Consider the following 21383-nt stretch of genomic DNA (forward strand, 5'->3'; position numbering starts at 1 on the left):
CAATTTATAAGAATGATAAATATGATGCAAACTACAAGAAGAGGGACAGCAGAAAAACACAATCCAATACTAAACATCTGAGAATCATTCTTACCCCAATGCTCCTTACCACCCATAAACTCACAGCCATCAACAACCTATTCCACTTTTATTGAAGGCAAGAAATTATTCAAAGATAATGCCTACATATCCTATTACAAAAAGCAATGCCATAGAAATATGCATTATGAAATTAGACCAAATTAAGAAAGGCTTCTGTGCATAATACAAGAATATGCAAAATATTGGCCAAAGATGAAAAAATGATTAAAACCTACAAAGAAAGGATTGCACAAGAAATTAAAGATAAACCTGGATGTTGGTAACCCATGATAGGTTAATTGCCACAGTCCCTGTTAAAGCTGCTGTGAAAACACCAATAGTTTTCAACAAATTAGTCTTTGGCTGGTAAGTAACTTCAAACTCTAACGAGCTAGCTTCATCAACTGAACATAAAGGATCACAAGGTCCAGAGGTTGAGGTCAGCTCCTGTTGATATGCAAAGGGTATTTCAGTGTGTGGCAGAACCCAAAAATGAAGAAACACAGACACTGCTGTTTTGCTATGATGGTTGGTTTTTATAGCAATTTGGAGAATGCTTTCTAAACAGCCTTTTGAGTAATCTTCCCTCATAAAGAGGATCATTACTCAGACTCAATCCTGCCAATGAAGGATGAGAAACCAAGAAGAGTCATTTGAAAAATGTTCCTAGCCTTTAGGATTCAGCATTTTTTACACAATGAGGCTACTTTCAGGACTTGAACTTGCTCATTTGAGCCCCTCAGCCAAAATTTTTTATATTACACCAGACAGTGTCTCCTAATCAACCCTCATATATCTAACTAAATCAATCTGATTTCTGAGCTAAACATCTGCAGAAGGTAATTTCAAATAGCAATAGCTTGAAATTCTATCAAATTATTTGACCTCCTCATTAACCAAGATAAAATCTTCAAATGTATGAACTAGCAGTACAGGCAAATGGGTACCTTAAACTGAAGTACTTATAAGCAAGGCAATAGATGACAAAAGACACAAAATGAAACCAAAAAACTCACACCCAAATCATAAATCAATGAACATGCAAATGGGTACTCGTAAAGATAAAAATTTTCATAATGGCATAGGAATGAAAAGAACAAAAACCTCAAGCTGCTTTTCATTGTTGGGTTGAACTTTTTGTTGCCCTGCAATAACTTTCGTTATGGGGTTTACCTAGACTCATAATTGTTGTTATATTATTACATTATAATATAAATCAAATTAAGACTTTTTTTCATTGAAAGAAAAAAGGAACAATACTAATTTTTTTACTTGAGATACTATAACTAATTGAAGGTATGGATCCAATCTATAACTAAAGTTATAAAGGGGATGCACTCATTTTTTTTTGGTTTCTAAGTCTATTGCAAATCATTGAAAAGCTTGCAGATCCTAACAAAAATGTTCACCTGATGGCTCCAGCTGCTAGTTTGTGAAAATAAGCAAGTGAATGCAACCAATCTTTAAATTTTAGCTTTCCAACATATGAACGTGGTGTCATTTTCCGCAAACAATAAGAATGGAAAACAAATTGATCTTCAGTAATATCAACATAGTGCTTCTCCACAGCTATAAATTTCTCCAGGCCTCGTCCAAGATCACCATGTCGAAAGTAACTTTCATCAGAAGCAAGTTCATACCTTCAAAAGATGGATAACACTCAGTAGGTGTACCCAAATTATAATTAGAGACAACATGTGGAAGGTAATAAACAAAAACAGACCACATGCACTGCATGTCATGAAGGTTGGTGTGCTGGCCCCATCTTTTGTGAACAAAACAGCAGTTTTTCCTGCCAAAGCCACCTTCAAGAGTAGAAAAAGTTTGTGAACAGTAAAATAATACCGAAAGAAATTTAGTGACAAATATTAACTATGACAAAAGATGAAGGGGGGAGCTTTAGAACCTATCAGCCTGCAACATTCGCTTCACAGATTCACTGTTTATATAGCGATCTGCAAGATCCATACACCTAGCTTCATCTGTCAATGAAGCCACAGCTACCAAATCACCAGCATGTTTCAGTATCCGACTCTGTCACCAAAGAAAAGTAAATAATATACACATAGACACAGCTTCAAGAAAATTCCAAGAACTTCTCCAAAAGATAGTAAAAAGGTTCATCAAGAAACAATAGCCATCTACCAAAAACCCCAAAACCTAAGAAAGGAGGTCATATGCCTGCCCAATGCCCATCAAGACTTAAGGTCCACAAAGAAAAACTAGTATGCATTTTAAATGAATGCATATCAACTTTGCACAATTTAGTGCAAAATAATACATTCAATCAAGGTCAGTATCATAGAAAGTGATAAGTCTCCTACAAGTGAACGATAACTCCAGGGCAATATCTAGAAAGATTTTCAGGTAATGCTATGCCTTGTGAGATGCGAGACAAACCAGGCAAAAAGAATTCAAAATATAAGAAAAAAATAAAAGAAAAGAATCCAGCTGACAAAAATATAAAACCCAGCAGATGAAGCCATTGCAAAAATTTGAAGATTGAAGACGAGAACAAACCTTGACAGAGTATAAATCAATTACAGTTGGTGTGTGCTCTATGGCCTCATTAATTTTTGAAAGAGCAACGTCATATTGTCCTCTTCTGTCATAATGCTGCATCAATAAATTCAAAGTTACTCAAATGCAAAGAAAGCACTAAATATTTATAGCAAGAAAAGAAGAAAAGGCCATGGCCCATGGGGTGAGGAAACCTGATGGTTACCCACCTAAGCCAAAAAGAATAAAATCCATAAAAGTGTTGAAGGGGGCTCTTTCACTGTCCTGCACTCAATATGAAACACAAGCAAGAAATAACTCAGCATAATACCAAATGCGTGCTTGTGTATTAGCATACAAACAAAAACATAGAAACTTCACATGCAACCATATGGGACAACCATTATGTACTTGTTTAATAGATAACAACACATAAATGACTGAGGACTTCACCAAACAATAAGCAGTAAAAGATAAACATGCAATCAGACCATACCCAATATCTAAACATTTGGACACTGTTAAGACTTACTAGAATATCACATAAGGGCTGAAAGTCTATATTACCTCAAAAAGTAGTAAATCTAAACATTTATTTGCTTTTAAGACTTACTAAAATATTACACAAGGGTTTAAAGCATATACTACCTATCAAGGTATCTGCCGGCGGTCCTAATTGAATGCTCCAACTCAAAAATAAGTTGTTCCAACATGTTTGCCTGTATAAGTGTCAACAAAGCAGGTAATCAATCCTAATGAAATCAAGCTCCAATCAGTTGCTAAGCAGTTTAGGAGAATCAATATTTAGAAACTTAATTCTATTTTTAGAATATGTAAGTAAGAAAACTTACCTTTCTAGGGTGACCGTACAAGGGAGAAAGGTCTGAAATAAAGATGGAACCCCATGAGGCCACAGAAAAAATATATCATTATTTCACCCAACAAACTAAAAAACACCAGTCAAACTAATACAAAAAAAAAAAAAAATTCTCACTTGGATATAAAGGTTAGAAGAGGCTTAATGCAATCAATTGCCGCTTTACGAAATTTGTTTCCGTGCAGAAAATCAAGTGGTACCCTCTAAAAATTGAGAAAACAAAGTTCTAATATAAGTCCTAGAACATTCATCACATTTCATAAAGGAAGTAGCATTTATTGGCAATAATGATGCACATTGTAACAGCAATAATTACAATTCTCATGAATGAATACATAACAAATGTGGGTTACACGAAGAAAACAATTTAAATACATCCTCACTGCATCAGTCAAATCCCAAAAGCTCTAGAGTTTGACACTTTATTTCAATCATGCCATAACCTGGCCCACCGTCAAAAGGTTTTTATATAGGAAAGTCAGTTTAACTAAAAGAATGAGATAAAGATAGCCACTAATAAAAGAATTAGCCACCATGTCAACTCTCTAGGGGTGAAGCATATGAAAGCATAATTTTAACCACCTAGAGTTCTTACTATTTTCACATCAAGACATCAATGAAGTCTTTCAACATAATACCACAACTATCTATTTCTAGATTATTTAAGAATATCACAAGCCATCGAATGGACTGTGTCTATTGTAGAAGCACATCACTAGATTTTTGTCACACAATTTCTTATCAAGCCATCAAGAAAAACAAGATCCCTACAAGAGTATTTGTAAAAATAGCCGCCCCTCCTCTCTATAGAAAAAGGGAGAAAGCTTGATAGCTCTACAAAAAAGTAAGGTTTTCGTTGGATTTGCATCATGTGATTCTATAAATAAGAGAGAGAAGAAATCCATAGTAAATATAATGAACAGAACATCCCAAGGTACCATTTGGAGCTCATTAAAAAAAATACCAAACAGAAAATCAAATTAATATGACTACAGGTAAGACATAATAAAACAGCTTACACTAGCAATATCATTATCTACAGTCTATAACGAGAACACATTTTATCATCAGAAAAAAATTAAAAAAAATCAATACAGCATTATTTGAAATAAAAAAATTTAAATAAAATTAAAATGGTAGAAATCAAACCTTCAGAAGGTCTCCAAATTCCTCACACATTCCAATTTGTCCTCCACCAACTAATTCTCTACTTTGTTTGGATTGACCAATGGCCGAGAAAAATTCCTTCACCTCAAAGTAATTAATTTCCCTCTTATCAGATCAAGAACCCTAATTTCCCAACCTAATCTTGATGCCCAATCTCAAGGAAATTTGAATCGACTCATTACTTGCTTGATGTCGATATTATCGACAATAATCTATATTCCAAGCCGAAAGGGAATCCAAAAACGAAAAACCTAAATTTGAGAGAAAGAAAATTGAAATGATGATAAGAATGGCTGAAGACAGTGGGTTTTAAATTTAAAATGCAAAAAAATCTAACCGTTGAAACTTAACCAATTAAATTTTAAATTAAAAATTGACTTTTTTGTATTTAAAATAAATGTAGTGACTAAATGAAAAACATATTTGATGAAAATCAGCTTTGCTTCTTTTATATAAATGAAAAAAAAATGCAAACAGAAAAAGTGGAGGAGCCCCATCAATTTTAAAAGAAATTTCATTTTTCTAACGAAAACAAAGTTGAGGAAGAATGGAGGATGCGAATGTTACCAAAAGCAATTCTAAATTAAAATCTAAATTACCCCCACACCAAACGTTAACCAAAAGCCCAGCCAAGCCAAAGCTTAAAAGTTGCAAGGATGAGTAGTGAGAAGGAATAGCATCGTTTCTCCAAATTGGCCAGAAGGATGGTGAAAGACTGATAAATATCTAAAATTACAAAAAGACCCCTCACCAATTCACCAAAAAAAAAAAGAGCTGATCATTTTATTTGGTGGTTTAGAAATTTAGACTTTTCTCAAATTAAGGGGAGGACCCTCCCCTTCTCATTAGTCCCATTCCCAAAGACACATGGTGGTGTTTATGATTCCATGGGGTCAACCATCACTGCACCCCATGATCAGCTTCTAAAACATTGTTGATAACTATATTATCAAGGAGAAAATTAGCAAAATCTTGAACAACAAATTGAAATAATGAATCAATTGAGAAGAAAACCAAGTTAAAGGCAAAGATTAGCCCTAAAACAGTGTTCTTCCCATGCTGACCAGAAGATTTCTTCAGCAGCACCCAAAAATTTTCTATAGCACCTCAAATTTTGGGGCAAAACCATGGAGCCAGATATCTCTAAAGATCTCAACCAAATGGTGAGCAAATTAAAAGAATATATATATATATATTTCAACCCTAAAATCATAAATGCGGATAAATTATACACATTTGCAAAGGAATGCATTTCACGATTAGAAAGGCAGCGACAAGTTTGATCTCAAAGCAACAGAAGAAAGCATTGTCATGGCTTGCACAACTTCAAGATGCGCCTTTTTTCCGCCTGCTGCAAAGCACTCTTTCAAATTGTCTACATAATTTTACTTCAATTGTCTAATAAGCTATCAATAAAGAGGGCCTAATCAAAGGATAAACAATCATTTCTTGAATAATTTTGTCACATAGCTTGCAACTTCAATTAAATAAACATCAATAAGAAAGTGAGAATATTATCATGAAAGTCCACCTTTCTTTAAAATGCCAATAATAATCACAGCATCCAACTTTCAAAGATTAAGCATCATAATAACAAAAACCAAATAATCAGAACTCGTGAGATACATCTCAAAAAAATCACTGAATGATGTTGAAACCATAAATTTAAAATTCCTAATTTAATGTTTTACTTTTAGGCATCTAATCTATAATATTCAATTAACAGTATATCAAAATTTCAATACCATTAATATTCTTACTAAAATACTTTCTAAACAAACAACAGTAATTAATTTCATTAGTTGTTAATGGAGTCAAAGTCAAATTTCTAGTCAGCATCAATTTATGTGGAGAATTATACTTACTCAAAGCAGCATCTTGGTCAATAAGAACCTTTTCTAAGAGTTTATGGACTGCAATACAGTCCTTGAGTTTCCACTACAGTACTGGTCCAAGTGCCCCATTCCTGGACAAGCAAAAGAGAAAGAAACAATTAATCTCAAGAGTAAGTTGCAAGGCATGGAATCGACATCAAACAGCAAAAATTTTAATGTACGCTAAGAGCATTACATTGGCATGACTTTATTGCATGAATCTTCAATTAACTTAACAGCCTCAAGTTTCTTGGTCTGCTCCAAGGTATATAACATTTCTGCAAACGCCACTATATGCATCAAAGATTCTGCAGAACCAAAAAGTGAAATTTGCATGATTATACAACCTACCTCAAGGAACCTAAAATGCATCATGTTATGTAAAGGTCGTAATACCTTCATGTTTACCAAGGAAAACTTTGTTCGCCTCACTAAGAGTTTTCTCCTGCAATTGACTGCGGAAAGAGAAAATAAAGGGATTTAATGCATCAGGGATCAAAATAATAATAGTAACAGTAACACAACAAAATTCTAGTACGGGGAATAGCTATCATAAAACCATTTCAAAGAGAACCTGATGGATGGACGCTCAGCTTCTAAGACACTCCAAACAAGTTTTTCAGCATCAGTTAATGGAGCAGGCATTGAGCCCAATTTATGGAAAAATTTAATCTGCATTAGATTAAATTCAAATAAGCATTGTAAAGATTACATGATCTTTGTATCTAAGAACAGAAAAGAATGCAGTTGTGCATGGGAGTGCACAAATATGGTAGGGCAGATGTTACATACCAAGCAGCAATGTGAATCTGGATTCTCAGCATCCAGCCTTAGCAGTTGCTTTACAGCCTTCAGGAAAACAAAATAAAACCAAGACAAACGTACTAATATGAGCTCATGAAATAGTAAAAGTACTACTGCACAAAACCATTGTTCTACAACTCAAAGATATGTTGTGCAAACTATCTAATTCACACATAAATTCATTGAGTGAGTAGAGTAATAAGAAAAGGATGTTTGGTTAAACAGTACAGTTTCTTTATTTCAAGAACATATCCACAGGCAGCAAGTGAAAAAAGAGAGGAGAAAACAAGAGAAGGGGCTTCCTCACAAACCACTAGCTGACAATTAAATATCAGTTCTAGTTGACCAAACGCAAAAAGAACAAGAAACACATCTCATGTTCAATTCTTGGAAAATATAATAACTGAAAGGCAAGCAAAATCTTCTGCTTTCTCATATTTACTTCAAAAGAAAGTAAGTGCGTCTCCAAAGAATCAGGTGAGTTCTTCTGAAGCAACTTCAAGTACTTCGTTGCTTCTGACAAGGGATACTCTGTCTGAAAAAAAAAATACAGATTAAACAGTCTTAGCTTAATAGGCATTAGCGTAACACATTTTTACAGCACGAGGACTTTAATCAGGAATCTAAAGCACAGGGAAAAGATAATAATAGGTAACCTTCAATAATTTTTCTCCAAAAGGATAAGGATCTACAGGTTTAACATGTCGTTTCCCAGACTTCGAGATGCCACTAGAACTTGATTCTTCATTTTTCTCCTCTGCCTCCTAAAATAATACACGCATCAGAATGAAATCATCAAAGAGAGTGTTAGCCAAGAATCACCAAAACAAGCTGATATACTTTCTTAAGCTCGTTCCACCTTCCTCTGCTTCTTCATTTTCTTTTTCTGAGAAGGAGTCTTTGATGTGTCATCCTCTTCTTCAGCCAGTGAGTTCAAAGGAGAATCAAACAACTTTAGATAGCATTTGCACTTCAAAATCCAATAATTATCACAATGCAGAAAGAAAGGTTCAAAATTGAAGTAATCACCAGTTTCAAGCCAAGAGTTTCAGAGAAAGAAACACCAACATAGAAATGGGACAATGGATCAATCACAAAAACTATTACTTAATTGTTCCATGGCCTGTCACTATATCATCCCATTCCATTTCACCATCAAATCAATAAGATCAATATAAAAAGCTATAATCAACAAATAAATTCTGGTACAGTAACATGCAATTCTCCATACTTAACCCAACAGAAATCCCAGGCGCCGCCTTCCTATCATTTAAAAAGCCACAATCTCAAATTTCAATATGCCTGCAAGGAACATTTAATCCTTTCAGTAATAACATCACGAGAATATGAACTTACAAAAGATATAACGAAAGCAAATTGAGACTACCAAGCAAAATTTTTATCCTGTTTGGCATATACCACAAGGTCTCGACATAATAAGAATCCCCTAAGTACAACGTAAAACACCATCCTAAGTATGAAACAAGTATATAACCTTATAAAAATCAGAAACTATAATCTAGAATACTTGTTAAATTAAATTTGACTTGAGCATCAATTGAACACAAATTTTTTAAGCAGATCCAAATATTTGCATCTTCTTTTAATAGTTAATAATTTGTGGGAGAGCATTTGAACTTCCGACCTCCTACCAGGGCAAGAGGAGTTATTGCAACTAAGGTATGTGTAAAGCCACAAACAAAAAAAACTGCTTTATAATATAACATAATTGGCTTATTAATAGCATTTGTTTCTGTATGGTAAGGATAGACATGCATCCACAGTTGAAAATTCGTTAATGGTACATTTTCCTATATATTATGTATTTGGTCCATCAGGTATATAAAACAAAGAGACGGGGCACAAGGATTGTCTTACATAGCATTCTGATACATAATACTAATTTAATCACATACATATCAATTAGATCAACAAATGAATCAACAACAACCTCTTATTTGAACTCTAAAACTCTCTTTTGTATTCCTATACAAATGAAATTGAAAAACAGATTGATTAACATTATTTGAAAAAATCATAAAGTTCATAACGAACTTAAAATCAATGTGCATATCAAAATGACTAGTATTATTATTACTCATTATTAAAATTCACATTCAAAAAGAAGAGAGAAAATTTTGTTTTATGATAAAAAAATTCATTCATGGATCTCAGTTAATTTTCAAGGGGAGAAAAAAGAAAACAAGGAGTCCATTGAATTTCAACTAATTAGTTTCACAAATAAGATACAAAGATTTACCTCAAATTAGGAATTGCACAAAAAAGATATTTACCTCAAAAAGGTCTATGTAAAATTATAGGAAAACATCATTGGCTACTATCTTATTTATCAAAGAAAAATAAAATACACTATAAAGAATTAATTAGTGAGTTGGATATTCAGGAATAAAAAAATCGCTAATTTGAAAATTTTGAATTAGTCAATTTATTAGTTATTTCATTTTGATATACTTTTAATTTTCAATAATCCATGTAAGAGTGAATTAAGGAAAAACTTATGAATCTATCAGTTACAAAAAAAGGCCTTAGTATTATAGTCAATATGATAGCCATTTAGCCGAATGGAGTTTTGTATAGAATATCAATAATAATAATTCCATTGCTACCATTATTATAATAATAATTCCATTGCTACCATTATTATGATATTACATATTCCAATCCAATTGAATACTAGAAAAATAAAATGAATTCCTAATTTTATCTATTCATTTAGATAAAGAGAAAATAATCATAAAACATATATAGGGAAAGAGTTGATTTTTCTAGAACTTAACTTTTCCATAGATTCCATTGTTCAAAAAATGATTTGCAGAGAGACGTTTCACCAACTTTTTAGTTTTTTATTTTTTAGTAGAATATTTACAATATGATTGAAGTGTGCACGAAAAGAGGCTTGTATTTATTAAACATGCGCAGATATAGCATTTCTATTTATATTCTTTCCTTTTTTTTATTCCATTATAGAACTCTAGTGGAGAAAACACACAACGTGCTCGATGAAAAATTCTATTTTTCTTTAATTTTAATCTATTCAATGAAAAATTGAAACATGATAATTTTTTGCTAATTCCCTATGGACATCATATCTAGATAGATGAAATACATTATTAGATAACTATAGCTGTGTAATAACTTTTGTTCTGGGGTTTACATAGAATCATAATTGTTGTTATATTATTATAATATAATATAAATCAAATTAAAAAAATTTTTTTAATTGAAAAAAAGAACAATACTAATTTTTTACTTGAGATACTATAACTAATTGAAGGTATGGTTCCAATCTATAACTAAAAAGGGGATACTCTCATTTTTTTTGTTTCTAACCTTTGGTGACATGGCCAACCAGTAAGGCGAGGGACTGCAAATCCCTTATTCCCTGGTTCAAATCAGGTTGTTGCTTGATCAACAAAAAACTTGGAACCCTATATTCTGTTTTGCTCATATAACTCGAAAAATTTTCTCTAGCAAAACCAAATGTAAGAAAAGGAATCTTGATACTTTCTTGATTATAAACTTAGCGAGGTTTTGTCTTGAAAAATGTTGTAAATCCGTACATCCAAGATTCAAGGAAAAACTAGAGTAGTGGAAGGGAATCAGATAGCCCCTCCCCTATTAATGGGGGGGCTGCTAGAAGAGTCTTGAATTAGACTGGATATCATAATGGGAGTGTCTAATTAACAAATGAATGGTTGTACAAGGGTAAGTAATGAACAACAGTTACCTTTAGGAAGTTTTTCATGCTTTGAAAGCAAGGTTCAGACAACTCATCATTGCAACATATGATTAATGCAATATATATGTATGCAATAATCCCCCATTCCCCAAAAGACAAAAGGAAAAAGAGGGAGGCAAAGAAAATCTAATCCAAAGTGAAGCATCACATGCATGTGTTGATCAACAATAGGTGACAGAAGCTAAAAGCACCCAGACAAGTAGACAACAGAGATTACATAGCATTTTTCACGTACAGGCCACAACCAAACGGAATAAGTCTATTGCAAATCATCGAAAAGCTTGCAGATCCTAACAAAAATGTTCACCTGATGGCACCAGCTGCTGCTTTGTGAAAATAAGCATGTGAATGCAACCGATCTTGAAATTTTAGCATTTCAACATATGCACAGAGTGTCATTTTCCGCAAACAATAAGAATGGAAATCAAATTGATCTTCAGCAATATCAGCATAGTGCTTCTCCACAGCTAAAAATTTCTTCAGGGCCCGTCCAAGATCACCTTGTCGAAAGTAACTTTCACCAGAAGCAAGCTCATACCTTCAAAAGATGGATAACACTCAGTGGGTGCACGCAAATTATAATTAGAGACAACAACATGTCGAAGGTAATAAACAAAAACAGACCACATGCACTGCATGTCATGAAGGTTGTTGTGCTGGTCCCCATCTTTTGTGAACAAAATAGCAGTTTTTTCTGCCAAAGCCACCTTCAAGAGTGGAAAAAGTTTGTGAACAGTACAGTAATACTGAAAGAAATTTACGGTGACAAATATTAACTATGATAAAAGATGAAGGGGGGAGCTTTAGAACCTGATCAGCCTGCAACATTCGCTTCACAGATTCACTGTTTATATAACGGTCTGCGAGATCCATACACCTAGCTTCATCTGCCAATGAAGCTGCAGCTACCAAATCACCAGCATGTTTCAGTATCCGACTCTGTCACCAAAGAGAAGTAAATAATATACACATAGAACCACCTTCAAGAAAATTCCAAGAACTTCTCCAAAAGATAGTAAAAAGGTTCATCAAGAAACAATAGCCATGTACCAAAAACCCTAAAACCTAAGAAAGGAGGTCATATGCCTGCCCAATGCCCATCAAGACTTAAGGTCCACAAAGAAAAACTAGTATGCATTTTAAATGAATGTATATCAACTTTGCACAATTTAGTGCAAAACAATATATTCAATCAAGGTCAGTATCATAGAAAGTGATAAGCCTCTCACAAGTGAACGATAACTACAAGGAAATATCTAGAAAGATTTTCAGGTATTGCTATGCCTTGTGAGATGCGAGACAAACCAGGCAAAAAGATTTCAAAATATAAGATCAAAAAATAAAATAAAAGAATCCAGCTAACAAAAATCTAAAACCAGTAGATGAAGCCAATGCAAAAATTTGAAGATTGAAGACGAGAACAAACCTTGACAGAGTATAAATCAATTACAGTTGGTGTGTGCTCTATGGCCTCATTAATTTTTGAAAGAGCAACATCATATTGGCCTTTTCTATCATAATGCTGCATCAATAAATTCAAAGTTACTCAAATGCAAAGAAAGCACCAAACATTTATAGCCAGAAAAGAAGAAAAGGCCATGGCCCACGGGGTGAGGAAACCTGATGATTACCCGCCTGAGCCAAAAAGAATAAAATCCATAAAAGTGTTGAAGGGGGCTCTTTCTCTGTCCTGCACTCAATATGAAACACAAGCAAGAAAGGACTCAGCGTAATACCAAATGCGTGCTTGTGTATTAGCATACAAACAAAAATATATAGAAACTTCACATGCAACCATATGGGACAACCATTATGTACTTGTTTAATAGATAACAACACATAAATGACTGAGGACTTCACCAAACAATAAGCAGTAAAAGAAAAAAATGCACTCAGACCGCACCCAATATCTAAACATTTAGACACTGTTAAGACTTACTAGAATATCACATAAGGGCTGGAAGTCTATATTAACTCAAAGAGTAGTAAATCTAAACATTTATTTGCTTTTAAGACTTAATAAAATATTACACAAGGTTTTAAAGCATATACTAGCTATCAGGGTATCTGCCGATGGTCCTAATTGAATGCTCCAACTCAAGAATAAGTTGTTCCAATATGTCTGCCAATGTAAGTGTCAACAAAGCAGGCAATCAATCCTAATGAAATCAAGCTCCAACCAGTTGCTAAGCAGTTTAGAATAATCAATATTTAGAAACTTAATTCTATTTTTAGAATATGTAAGTAAGAAAACTTACCTTTCCAGGGTGATCATACAAGGGAGAAAGGTCTGAGAATAAAGATGGAACCCCCTGAGACCACCAAGAAAATATATCATTATTTCACCCAACAAACTAAAAACACCAGTCAAACTAACACAAAAAAGAAAAAAAAATCTCATTGGATGTATATACCTTTGTTAGAAGAGGCTTAATGTAATTAAATGCTGCTTCACAAAATTTGTCTCCTTGCAGAAAATCAAGAGGTATCCTCTAAAAATTGAGAAAACAAAGTTCTAATATAAGTCCACGTCAATTCTCTAAGGGTGAAGCATATGAAAGCATAATTTTAACCACCTAGAGTTCTTACAATTGTCACATCAAGACATCAATTAAGTATTTCAGCATAATACCACAACTATCTATTTCTAGATTATTTAAGAACATCACAAGCTATTGAATGGATTGTGTCTGTTGTAGAAGCACATCACTAGATTTTTGTCACATAATTTCTTATCAAGCCATCAAGAAAAATAAGATCCCTACAAGAGTATTTGTAAAAATAGCCACCCTTCCTCTCTCTAGAAAAGGGGAGAAAGCTTGACAGCTCTGCAGAAAAGTAAGGTTTTCGTTGGATTTGCATCATGTGATTCCATAAATAGGAGAGAGAGAGAGAAGAAATCCAGAGTAAATATAATGAACAGAACATCCCAAGGTACCATTTGGAGCTCATAAAAAAAATAATAAAAAAAAAGAGATACAAAACAGAAAATGAAATTAATATGACTAACAGTTAAGACATAATAAAACAGTTTAGACTAGCACATTCCACCACTAGGGAGTTTTTGCAATAAACAGAATGTATCGATAACATCCATCATAAATTCCTAATGAAAACAGAAGCACAACATAAATCCATCACCTTAACTGCACAAGACCAAGTGTACTATTGTGAAAGTGATTTGTGTAATGCATCCGATCGATCAAATTCATCAGAGGGATACTTGGCATTTTCAGAATACAGGCCAAAGCATTTCTGCAAGCCTTCATAATATCTGAAAAATATACATATACAAATACAAAAATTGTAAGTTGGTTGGCTCCTGGATTATCAGACCTAATAGCAATAAATTGCGCCGATATATAGGCATATACTGAGTGAAGAGACATAAGTTAACAGTTCTGTGAAAGAATTTTCCTCATTTCCCAATCTGAGAAAGCACCCAAGAGACTGTTGACACATATAGTAGTATAGAATTACAGTTCTGCTCATAGTTGCTTTGCTACTTTTTAATTATATTTATATATGAGGTGGTGCATAATGCTTCTTTTTACTAAAAGAGCTAAGCAAAGGGCTTGACAGGACAGAGAGATATAAACCAATCCCAAGAATGAAAAAAATAAAAATAACCTCATTTTATGTAAAGATACCATGATGTAAATGTAACACGCACAAGTATAAGCAAAAGCTTAAAGAAACAAAATTTAAAACTAAAAAACGATTGAATTTGTGACATAAGGGATACACACTGATTAGTTTCAAGCTTAAAGGACCAACGAAAATAGAGCATAAAAAATAATGACTATTTCTATAAAGTTCTAACATAGGTAAAGGAATTTGGGTGTTACTACAAGAAGAATTGAAAAACCTATTATCCCAACAAAAATATATTTAAACACACAAACTATTCAGAATATTAATTATTCTTCATTTCCTACAATAATAATACACCACGGCATTGAGAAAAAGAAGTCAATTATAACTTCAAGAAGTGCTATATAAAAGGAAAGAGTTGACTAATATTCTTTGCTATGAAAGATTTATTAATGACCTTAACTACGTGTTTCAAAAGAGTACCCAATGCATAAGACTCACCTGTAATTGTCAGGGTTCATGGTAAGTAAAGCCTTGTAAATATTGGCACCTTCTTCTAGGCATCCAAGTTTCACCAGGAGAGAAACCTCTTGTTCTTTATAAGTCAATTTATCAACCTAGAATAATAGAATTGGTTAGAATTTTAATGTCCAAAAATTCAAAACTTACAAAATTTTTAATGTTAAAAGTATTCAGGCATTATACATTTGACACGTACTATTTTTGGCTCTTTCTTATACAATTCCTCAAGTGCTCTCTCAAGAAACCCAGATTCCTCTAGCAAAGAGATCTGGAGAAAAGTACCATACCCTCATAAACATCAGAAAAGCAGCAGGGGGCACCACTAGTCTAGATGTACAGCATCCATTATGCATAATGAATGTAGTTATGCATATTTCTATGCCAATATATAATTAAAGAAACAAATGCTACTGCAAGGGCTAAGGCTTGTAGGTACTTGTCCAATTGGTTAAGCTGTTTTCGAATCGTGTTAATGGTGTTAAACCAAAAAAGAGTAGTCAAAAAGGAAGATAGAGTAATTTATTAAGATGTTAGAAGCAAAAATTCCGAAATGGTTCCACAGAACATATAATTGGAGATTAGCAATTATTAAGATTCAGAGCTGCTAAGTACAAACACCACAGATATGATTACTGGTAGAAGGCCCAACAATTAGTGAACAAGCCATATTTCTCTCTAACATGAATACATCAAGACTTAAATATCTTATAGATGCCAAATACCACTATAGGCCACTAGTTAGTCCTCCATCTCAGATTAAAGTAAACTTGGAGATGATTTAATTTAACTTATCAGCCATACACACAGAATCATGAAAAGCCATACTTCACAAGTAGAAAAAATGGGTGTAACATGCACATGAAAGTAGATGAGATTTTGGCAATAAAATAAGCAGAAGGAAAAAAGAAGTTAAGAAGAAATGGGTAGGTTTTCTAATTGCATGTGAAAAAAATTAGAATTAATTCAAAAAAGGGACCCCATTTATAAAGAAGGTAAAGGCATTAAAAATCTTTAATTTTTGTATATTTAATTACTTTATTTGGTTTATGGATAATTTCACTAACTGTGTTGGCATCTGGTTAACAAGTGGCACCAAATCAGTCACTCCCATTCTACGTTAGTATAAATTCTAAAATTTTGAATGTCTGTATAATGAAGTCAACTCATGTGAAATTACAGCCACATCCCACATACAAATGCATGCAAAAAAAAAGAGTTGAAGTACACGACCAATACCTTATATAAAAGCATTTCACCATGCTCACAACGTTCATTATCTGGTGGATAATCATCTTCTAATGTCCCTTCAAATGCTTCCAAAATTTCAACTGCTTTTGCACCACTAATATCAACCAAAAAAAGGAATACAGCATAAATACCTAAAGGATGAATGAAATTAATAAGACTTCATTCACTTAGAACTACTCGGCTAAGACAGGGACAGAAAAGGAAAAACCCTCGTAACTGTTGTGCCAACAACTTCAATTCATTCATATATAAAGCCAAATGAAAATATGGCATCATCATTGTCTCCATATAAAACTATAGCAAAAACAACAGAACTCTGCAGTTAACTAGGCATTGTTTGTAAAAGGCTAATTTGCAACCAAATTTCATAAATGCAAGTGCAACCAGCTTAGAATAGTAGGGTACCTATCTATCTACCCACCTATCTATACATATTAGTAACATCTTTAACACATTCTACACCCACAATATATTGTCATAAAAGAAGTTTGATATCTTATTGGATGTTTAGTTGAAGTCATACAAACAATATGAACCACGTGTTAAAAATCAACAGTAATTTCATCCATGTTAGCACCCATTTGATCATATAATTAGAAACATTAAGTCCTGATTAAGCATTTAATTTAAAGAAAGGCTTTCATTATATCAACAAATATTTCAACTTTCAATACCAAAAGGCCCTTCAATTTGGACCTTCAAGTATACATAACAATAACAACACTCTAAAACATGTTTCACAAAATAAAAGTCAACAGAAATTGGTGAAAGTTAGCATAAGAATTGGAACAAATTTTTTTAAGAAAAAAATAAAGGACAAGTACTTTGAGTTTAAATGGTGGGCTACAGCAAAGCCAATCCAGTTCACGCGATGATTTGGTTTCAAATGCAAAAGTTGTTGTCTTGTATCAACAAATCCTGTCAAATCTCGCATTTAACTTTTCAAATCTTAGTAGAAAGACAAATGCTCATCATCTTCATACTTTTTCCTTTAACTTTTCAAGGCATATAAACCATAAATAAGGGGGGGGGGGGGGGGGGGGGCACAAATATGTTAATGCCAACAAATGACTTAATCATCTGAAATCATGAGTTAAGAATCCATAATATGGCAAGGGCTAAAGCATCGAGGGAGAATAACAGAAATGAAAATCATCAATTTCAGTATCAAAGACGCCGACTTTTGTTACTATTCTGGAGCAGTAAGGCACATGGGCAGATGAAATTAAGAGAAGAACCGAACCAGATCTGATCCAGAAAGTATAAACACTTTCTAATTGCAAAGGTCATTAATGTTAAAACCTTCAACCATTAAGGAACTAGTAGAATGAGAGAGAAAAATGTTCTGTGGCGGTAGACCAGAAAGTATCAATTCAAGGTGGTTGATTCTTACAGGATAACGAGAATGAAAGGATCAAATCAGACTGGTTTCTTCTGATTATATTACTTGTCATTCTATAAACACTTTCAACCATTAAGGAACTAGTAGAATGAGAGATAAAAAGGATCTGCGGTGATAGACCAGAAACTATCAATTCAAGGTGGTTGCTTGTTACAGTATAATGAGAATGAAAGGATCAAATCAGACTGGTTGCTTCTGATTATATTACTTATGTTTTATTTTTGCGTGTGCCTCAAAACAAAACCTTCAATTAAGATACTAAATCCGAACCATCTCTCATATTAATCTGCTGCCAGAATATCAGATGATGTCTGTTATATCCTTTTCCTTCCCCTAAAGCCATAAATTGTTTCTACCAAAACTATGATCTAAATTTTCAAAGTTATAAAACCACCTGACTCATCTACTTTCTAAGTGTTTAAGAAGATATTTTTTTCATGGTCTCATACACCTCTCCCTTTTAGTTGAGTTATCTCCATAAATTCCATTCCTCTGTTTTAAGCCATATATCTTCGTCTCTTTTGTTACTATCTTAATATAATTATGCCTTTTCCATCCATCTACTAGTAGATTCCGTCAAGCAACTAAACAGCTTCAAATTTCATAAAATTTATTTTCACTTCATTACTAACTATGTAGCTGATCTTAGTGTTTTTATCCAGTTATATTAAGTTACCCCAATGAACCTGCCCTTACCAACTACCACATAACTTACAGTTGCACAAAAGTTGGCACCAAACTATTTTAGTTGCAATATTGACTTGCCTATAAGTACCCTAATACTTAAGATTCTCAAATTCTACAATGGAATCTGAAAAATCTTTTAGGCAAACCACAAAGCTTACAAGAAATCTTATACAGAGAAACTCCTTTAAATGTTCGAAAAATACCATGACAAGCAAATGTTCTTACTTAACATTAAGCATACAACAGATAAACGTCTTAGATTTAACACTGAGTCTAGATGTACAAATCATAGAGAAGGAAGGTAAATAAGGTATACCTGCAAGAGTAACAAGTCCCGTAGTATTTCAATGTTGTCTGGATCTATTCTCAAAGCGTTGCAATAGCATTTGATAGCCTCCCTGTATTCTCTATCTGACCGATAGAGGAGACCATAAACGTGCCAGCAAACATGACTTTTTACATCATTCTACATTAAGACACAAACATGAAAACAATGCTAGGAAAAAGTGACACTGCTTTGACATTATAGCAACCAAAAGAAAATAAATAAGATAACCTTTACACCTAGCCGAACAAGCTCATAAGCTTCAGTTTTCCGATCCATGCAATTTAAGGTTAACCCCTTCATTGATAATGTTTCTGACAATAATGAATAAAAGCCCATATGACAACATACAAACACAACAAACAAACAGTTACCAGATAGTATAAAATATTACTTGGAAACTGCATATTTAAAAGGATGGATATATTAAACAAAACGCTACTACACTCTACCAATACCGCACACTAATGAATATTCACAAAACCCAACCAAGATGAAGAAGGTATTCAAATATTGCAGATTTCAGACTGTATAGGTTAAAAATGTAGTTATATACCCGAAATTAATGCAATATATTCAGTTGATAGAGAATATCTCCACATTGATACTGCTAGAATGTTCCACTTATCTCTAGAACCATCATAAATCATGGACTAGTCACCATACAGCTAGTGCTTTCAAAAATGCAATTGACAGCAATCATAAGACATGAGAAAGGAACATACAGTCTACAGAAACAATCATGTCAAACTTAGAGGCATTCTTGTAAGGATTATGGAAACCAATAACCTTGATAACAACATAAACTATCTAGCGACGGCCCCTTTTTCCTCTAAAGTGTAAAGTTCTTTTTGTTTCAGAGTTCTTGCATCTTTATACAGGTACATTTACAAGACCCATGCAAACATAAACACTAAACAATAAGTGCCTCTCAGCCAAAAACAAATAAATAAATAAGTGCTTAAAATTAAACTACCTCCATGGTCAGGAAACTTTTTCAGTATTGCATCTGCAGCCTTCAGTCCTTTCTTGTACTGTTTAGTTTCATATGATTTCTGCAATGATAAAATATACAAAAGCTTTAGCAATAGCACATGGACCTCCAAAGCAATAAAAACTCAGTTATGAAAATTAGCTAGAGTATAATAACAGATAAATATTAATTACACAAAAATCAGGCAAAAAAACTGTGTCAAGAGTCCATTACTATAGAAGTTAAAATAGAGTAAGAATTCACCCGTCAAAACTCTAGTTTTCACTATAAATTAGAAGAAATAAGAGGGAAGGGGGGAAAACTCTCAATAGCGTGTGGAAAACATCCAAATGTTGCTATTCTATATCTAATACGAACAAGTTCTTAAAATATATAAATATTCAAGTTTAACCAGCAAAGCCTACAATTACATTAAAAATTGTCCCAGTCAATTTATCAAATTCTTAAATAGATTGTTTCACAAAGTTTGTTATTGTCTTGAATGCTTATGTGCATCAAAGCCAAAATGCCACAATTGTTTCCCATTAGGAACCAACAAAATTCCTATTTTAAAAAGTTGGCAACATACAAGAGAAATTACTAAAGTAGGAAGAGTCACCAAACCCTTTTATTTTCATTTCTCTAATTTTCTCCATGATGATACAAATGAATTATCACCAAAAGGAAAGCACAACGAGCATCCTTACTTAAAAAAAAAAAAAAAAGGTCAAAGCAAAATTCAATTTTTTAAAGTTGCTTTTCAACAAATCGAATTCATTGACCTAAATTAAGCAAAGCAATAAACTTAATTAAGCTTCAATCGCCAAACAGAACAAAGAAAATGAACTTAATTTATATGAAAAATTGCCCAAAAGCAAAAACCTAATTGACAAACAAGCTTATCTAGTCCAAATTTCTATTCATAATTGATATCCACCGATTTTCTCAGCAAGCAAACAGACCAGTATCCAGCTAGGGTTTTGCAAGCAAAGAACAAAAAGAAAAAAGAAGTGCGATCCAATAAACAAAAAATAAGAAAGCAAAATACAAGTATAAATACCAACTAGAAATACGTAGATACGAACTCAAAAATGAGGGAGAAAAGAGAATCGAAGCCTTACGACAATGAGTTTGAAGAGGTTAGCTTCCTTCGGAGGCAACGAAGCTCCCATTGTTGAAGAAAATTAGAAAATTTTAGAAGAAAAACAAGAATCGTAAGAGAAAAAAAAATGAGAAGATTGAGACTTGATGAAGTGAGAGTTAGGGGCTTGCAAGAGAGAGAATAGAGCGGTGGCGTTATCTGCTGCTTCAACCCTACGGTCAACAAGAAGCTTGAACAAAAGTAAAATTAAAAAAGGAATAAATAAATAATTATTGATTAATATATATGAGCCGTTGGTTCATTTGTCCGACGGAAAATTTACTGAGAGGTGATCTCACAAATTTTTATTAATTGATATCATAATAAGATACTTAATATATAAAATTAATAAAAATATAAATTATTTTTATCATTTTAATGTTTAATAGGTGTTAATTTAAAATTTAAATGATTATTATATGTTACATA

At 33.1% G+C, this 21383-nt stretch overlaps 1 protein-coding gene and 1 pseudogene across 2 annotated transcripts; both read right to left on the minus strand.

Moving 5' to 3' along the window:
* Positions 1-683: 683 nt before the first annotated feature.
* On the minus strand, positions 684-4636 carry LOC149514384 (N-terminal acetyltransferase A complex auxiliary subunit NAA15-like). Its single transcript, XM_089744960.1, has 9 exons — positions 4607-4636; positions 4477-4500; positions 3229-3299; positions 2862-2865; positions 2602-2697; positions 1988-2115; positions 1805-1873; positions 1491-1721; positions 684-699 (listed from the first exon to the last, which is right to left on the minus strand). Exons 1-9 carry the CDS (start codon positions 4634-4636, stop codon positions 684-686), a joined length of 669 nt encoding a protein of 222 aa, XP_089601086.1.
* On the minus strand, positions 1530-21173 carry LOC111318325 (N-terminal acetyltransferase A complex auxiliary subunit NAA15-like; annotated as a pseudogene). Its single transcript, XR_016328444.1, has 36 exons — positions 20935-21173; positions 19817-19895; positions 19072-19154; positions 18832-18981; positions 17874-17934; positions 17251-17344; positions 16415-16520; positions 15375-15446; positions 15158-15273; positions 14204-14336; positions 13477-13554; positions 13317-13374; positions 13115-13184; positions 12698-12752; positions 12489-12584; positions 11873-12001; positions 11687-11769; positions 11370-11600; positions 8143-8267; positions 7959-8066; positions 7745-7837; positions 7291-7347; positions 7073-7170; positions 6895-6953; positions 6695-6806; positions 6490-6590; positions 5859-5975; positions 4607-4875; positions 3575-3660; positions 3432-3463; positions 3229-3299; positions 2811-2865; positions 2602-2697; positions 1988-2115; positions 1805-1886; positions 1530-1721 (listed from the first exon to the last, which is right to left on the minus strand). The product of XR_016328444.1 is annotated as an N-terminal acetyltransferase A complex auxiliary subunit NAA15-like (transcript).
* Positions 21174-21383: the final 210 nt, after the last annotated feature.

The sequence above is a fragment of the Durio zibethinus genome, chromosome 16 (genome assembly GCF_047325235.1).
Source record: "Durio zibethinus cultivar Kanyao isolate XHJ-2024 chromosome 16, ASM4732523v1, whole genome shotgun sequence".
Classification (NCBI taxonomy): Eukaryota; Viridiplantae; Streptophyta; class Magnoliopsida; order Malvales; family Malvaceae; genus Durio; species Durio zibethinus.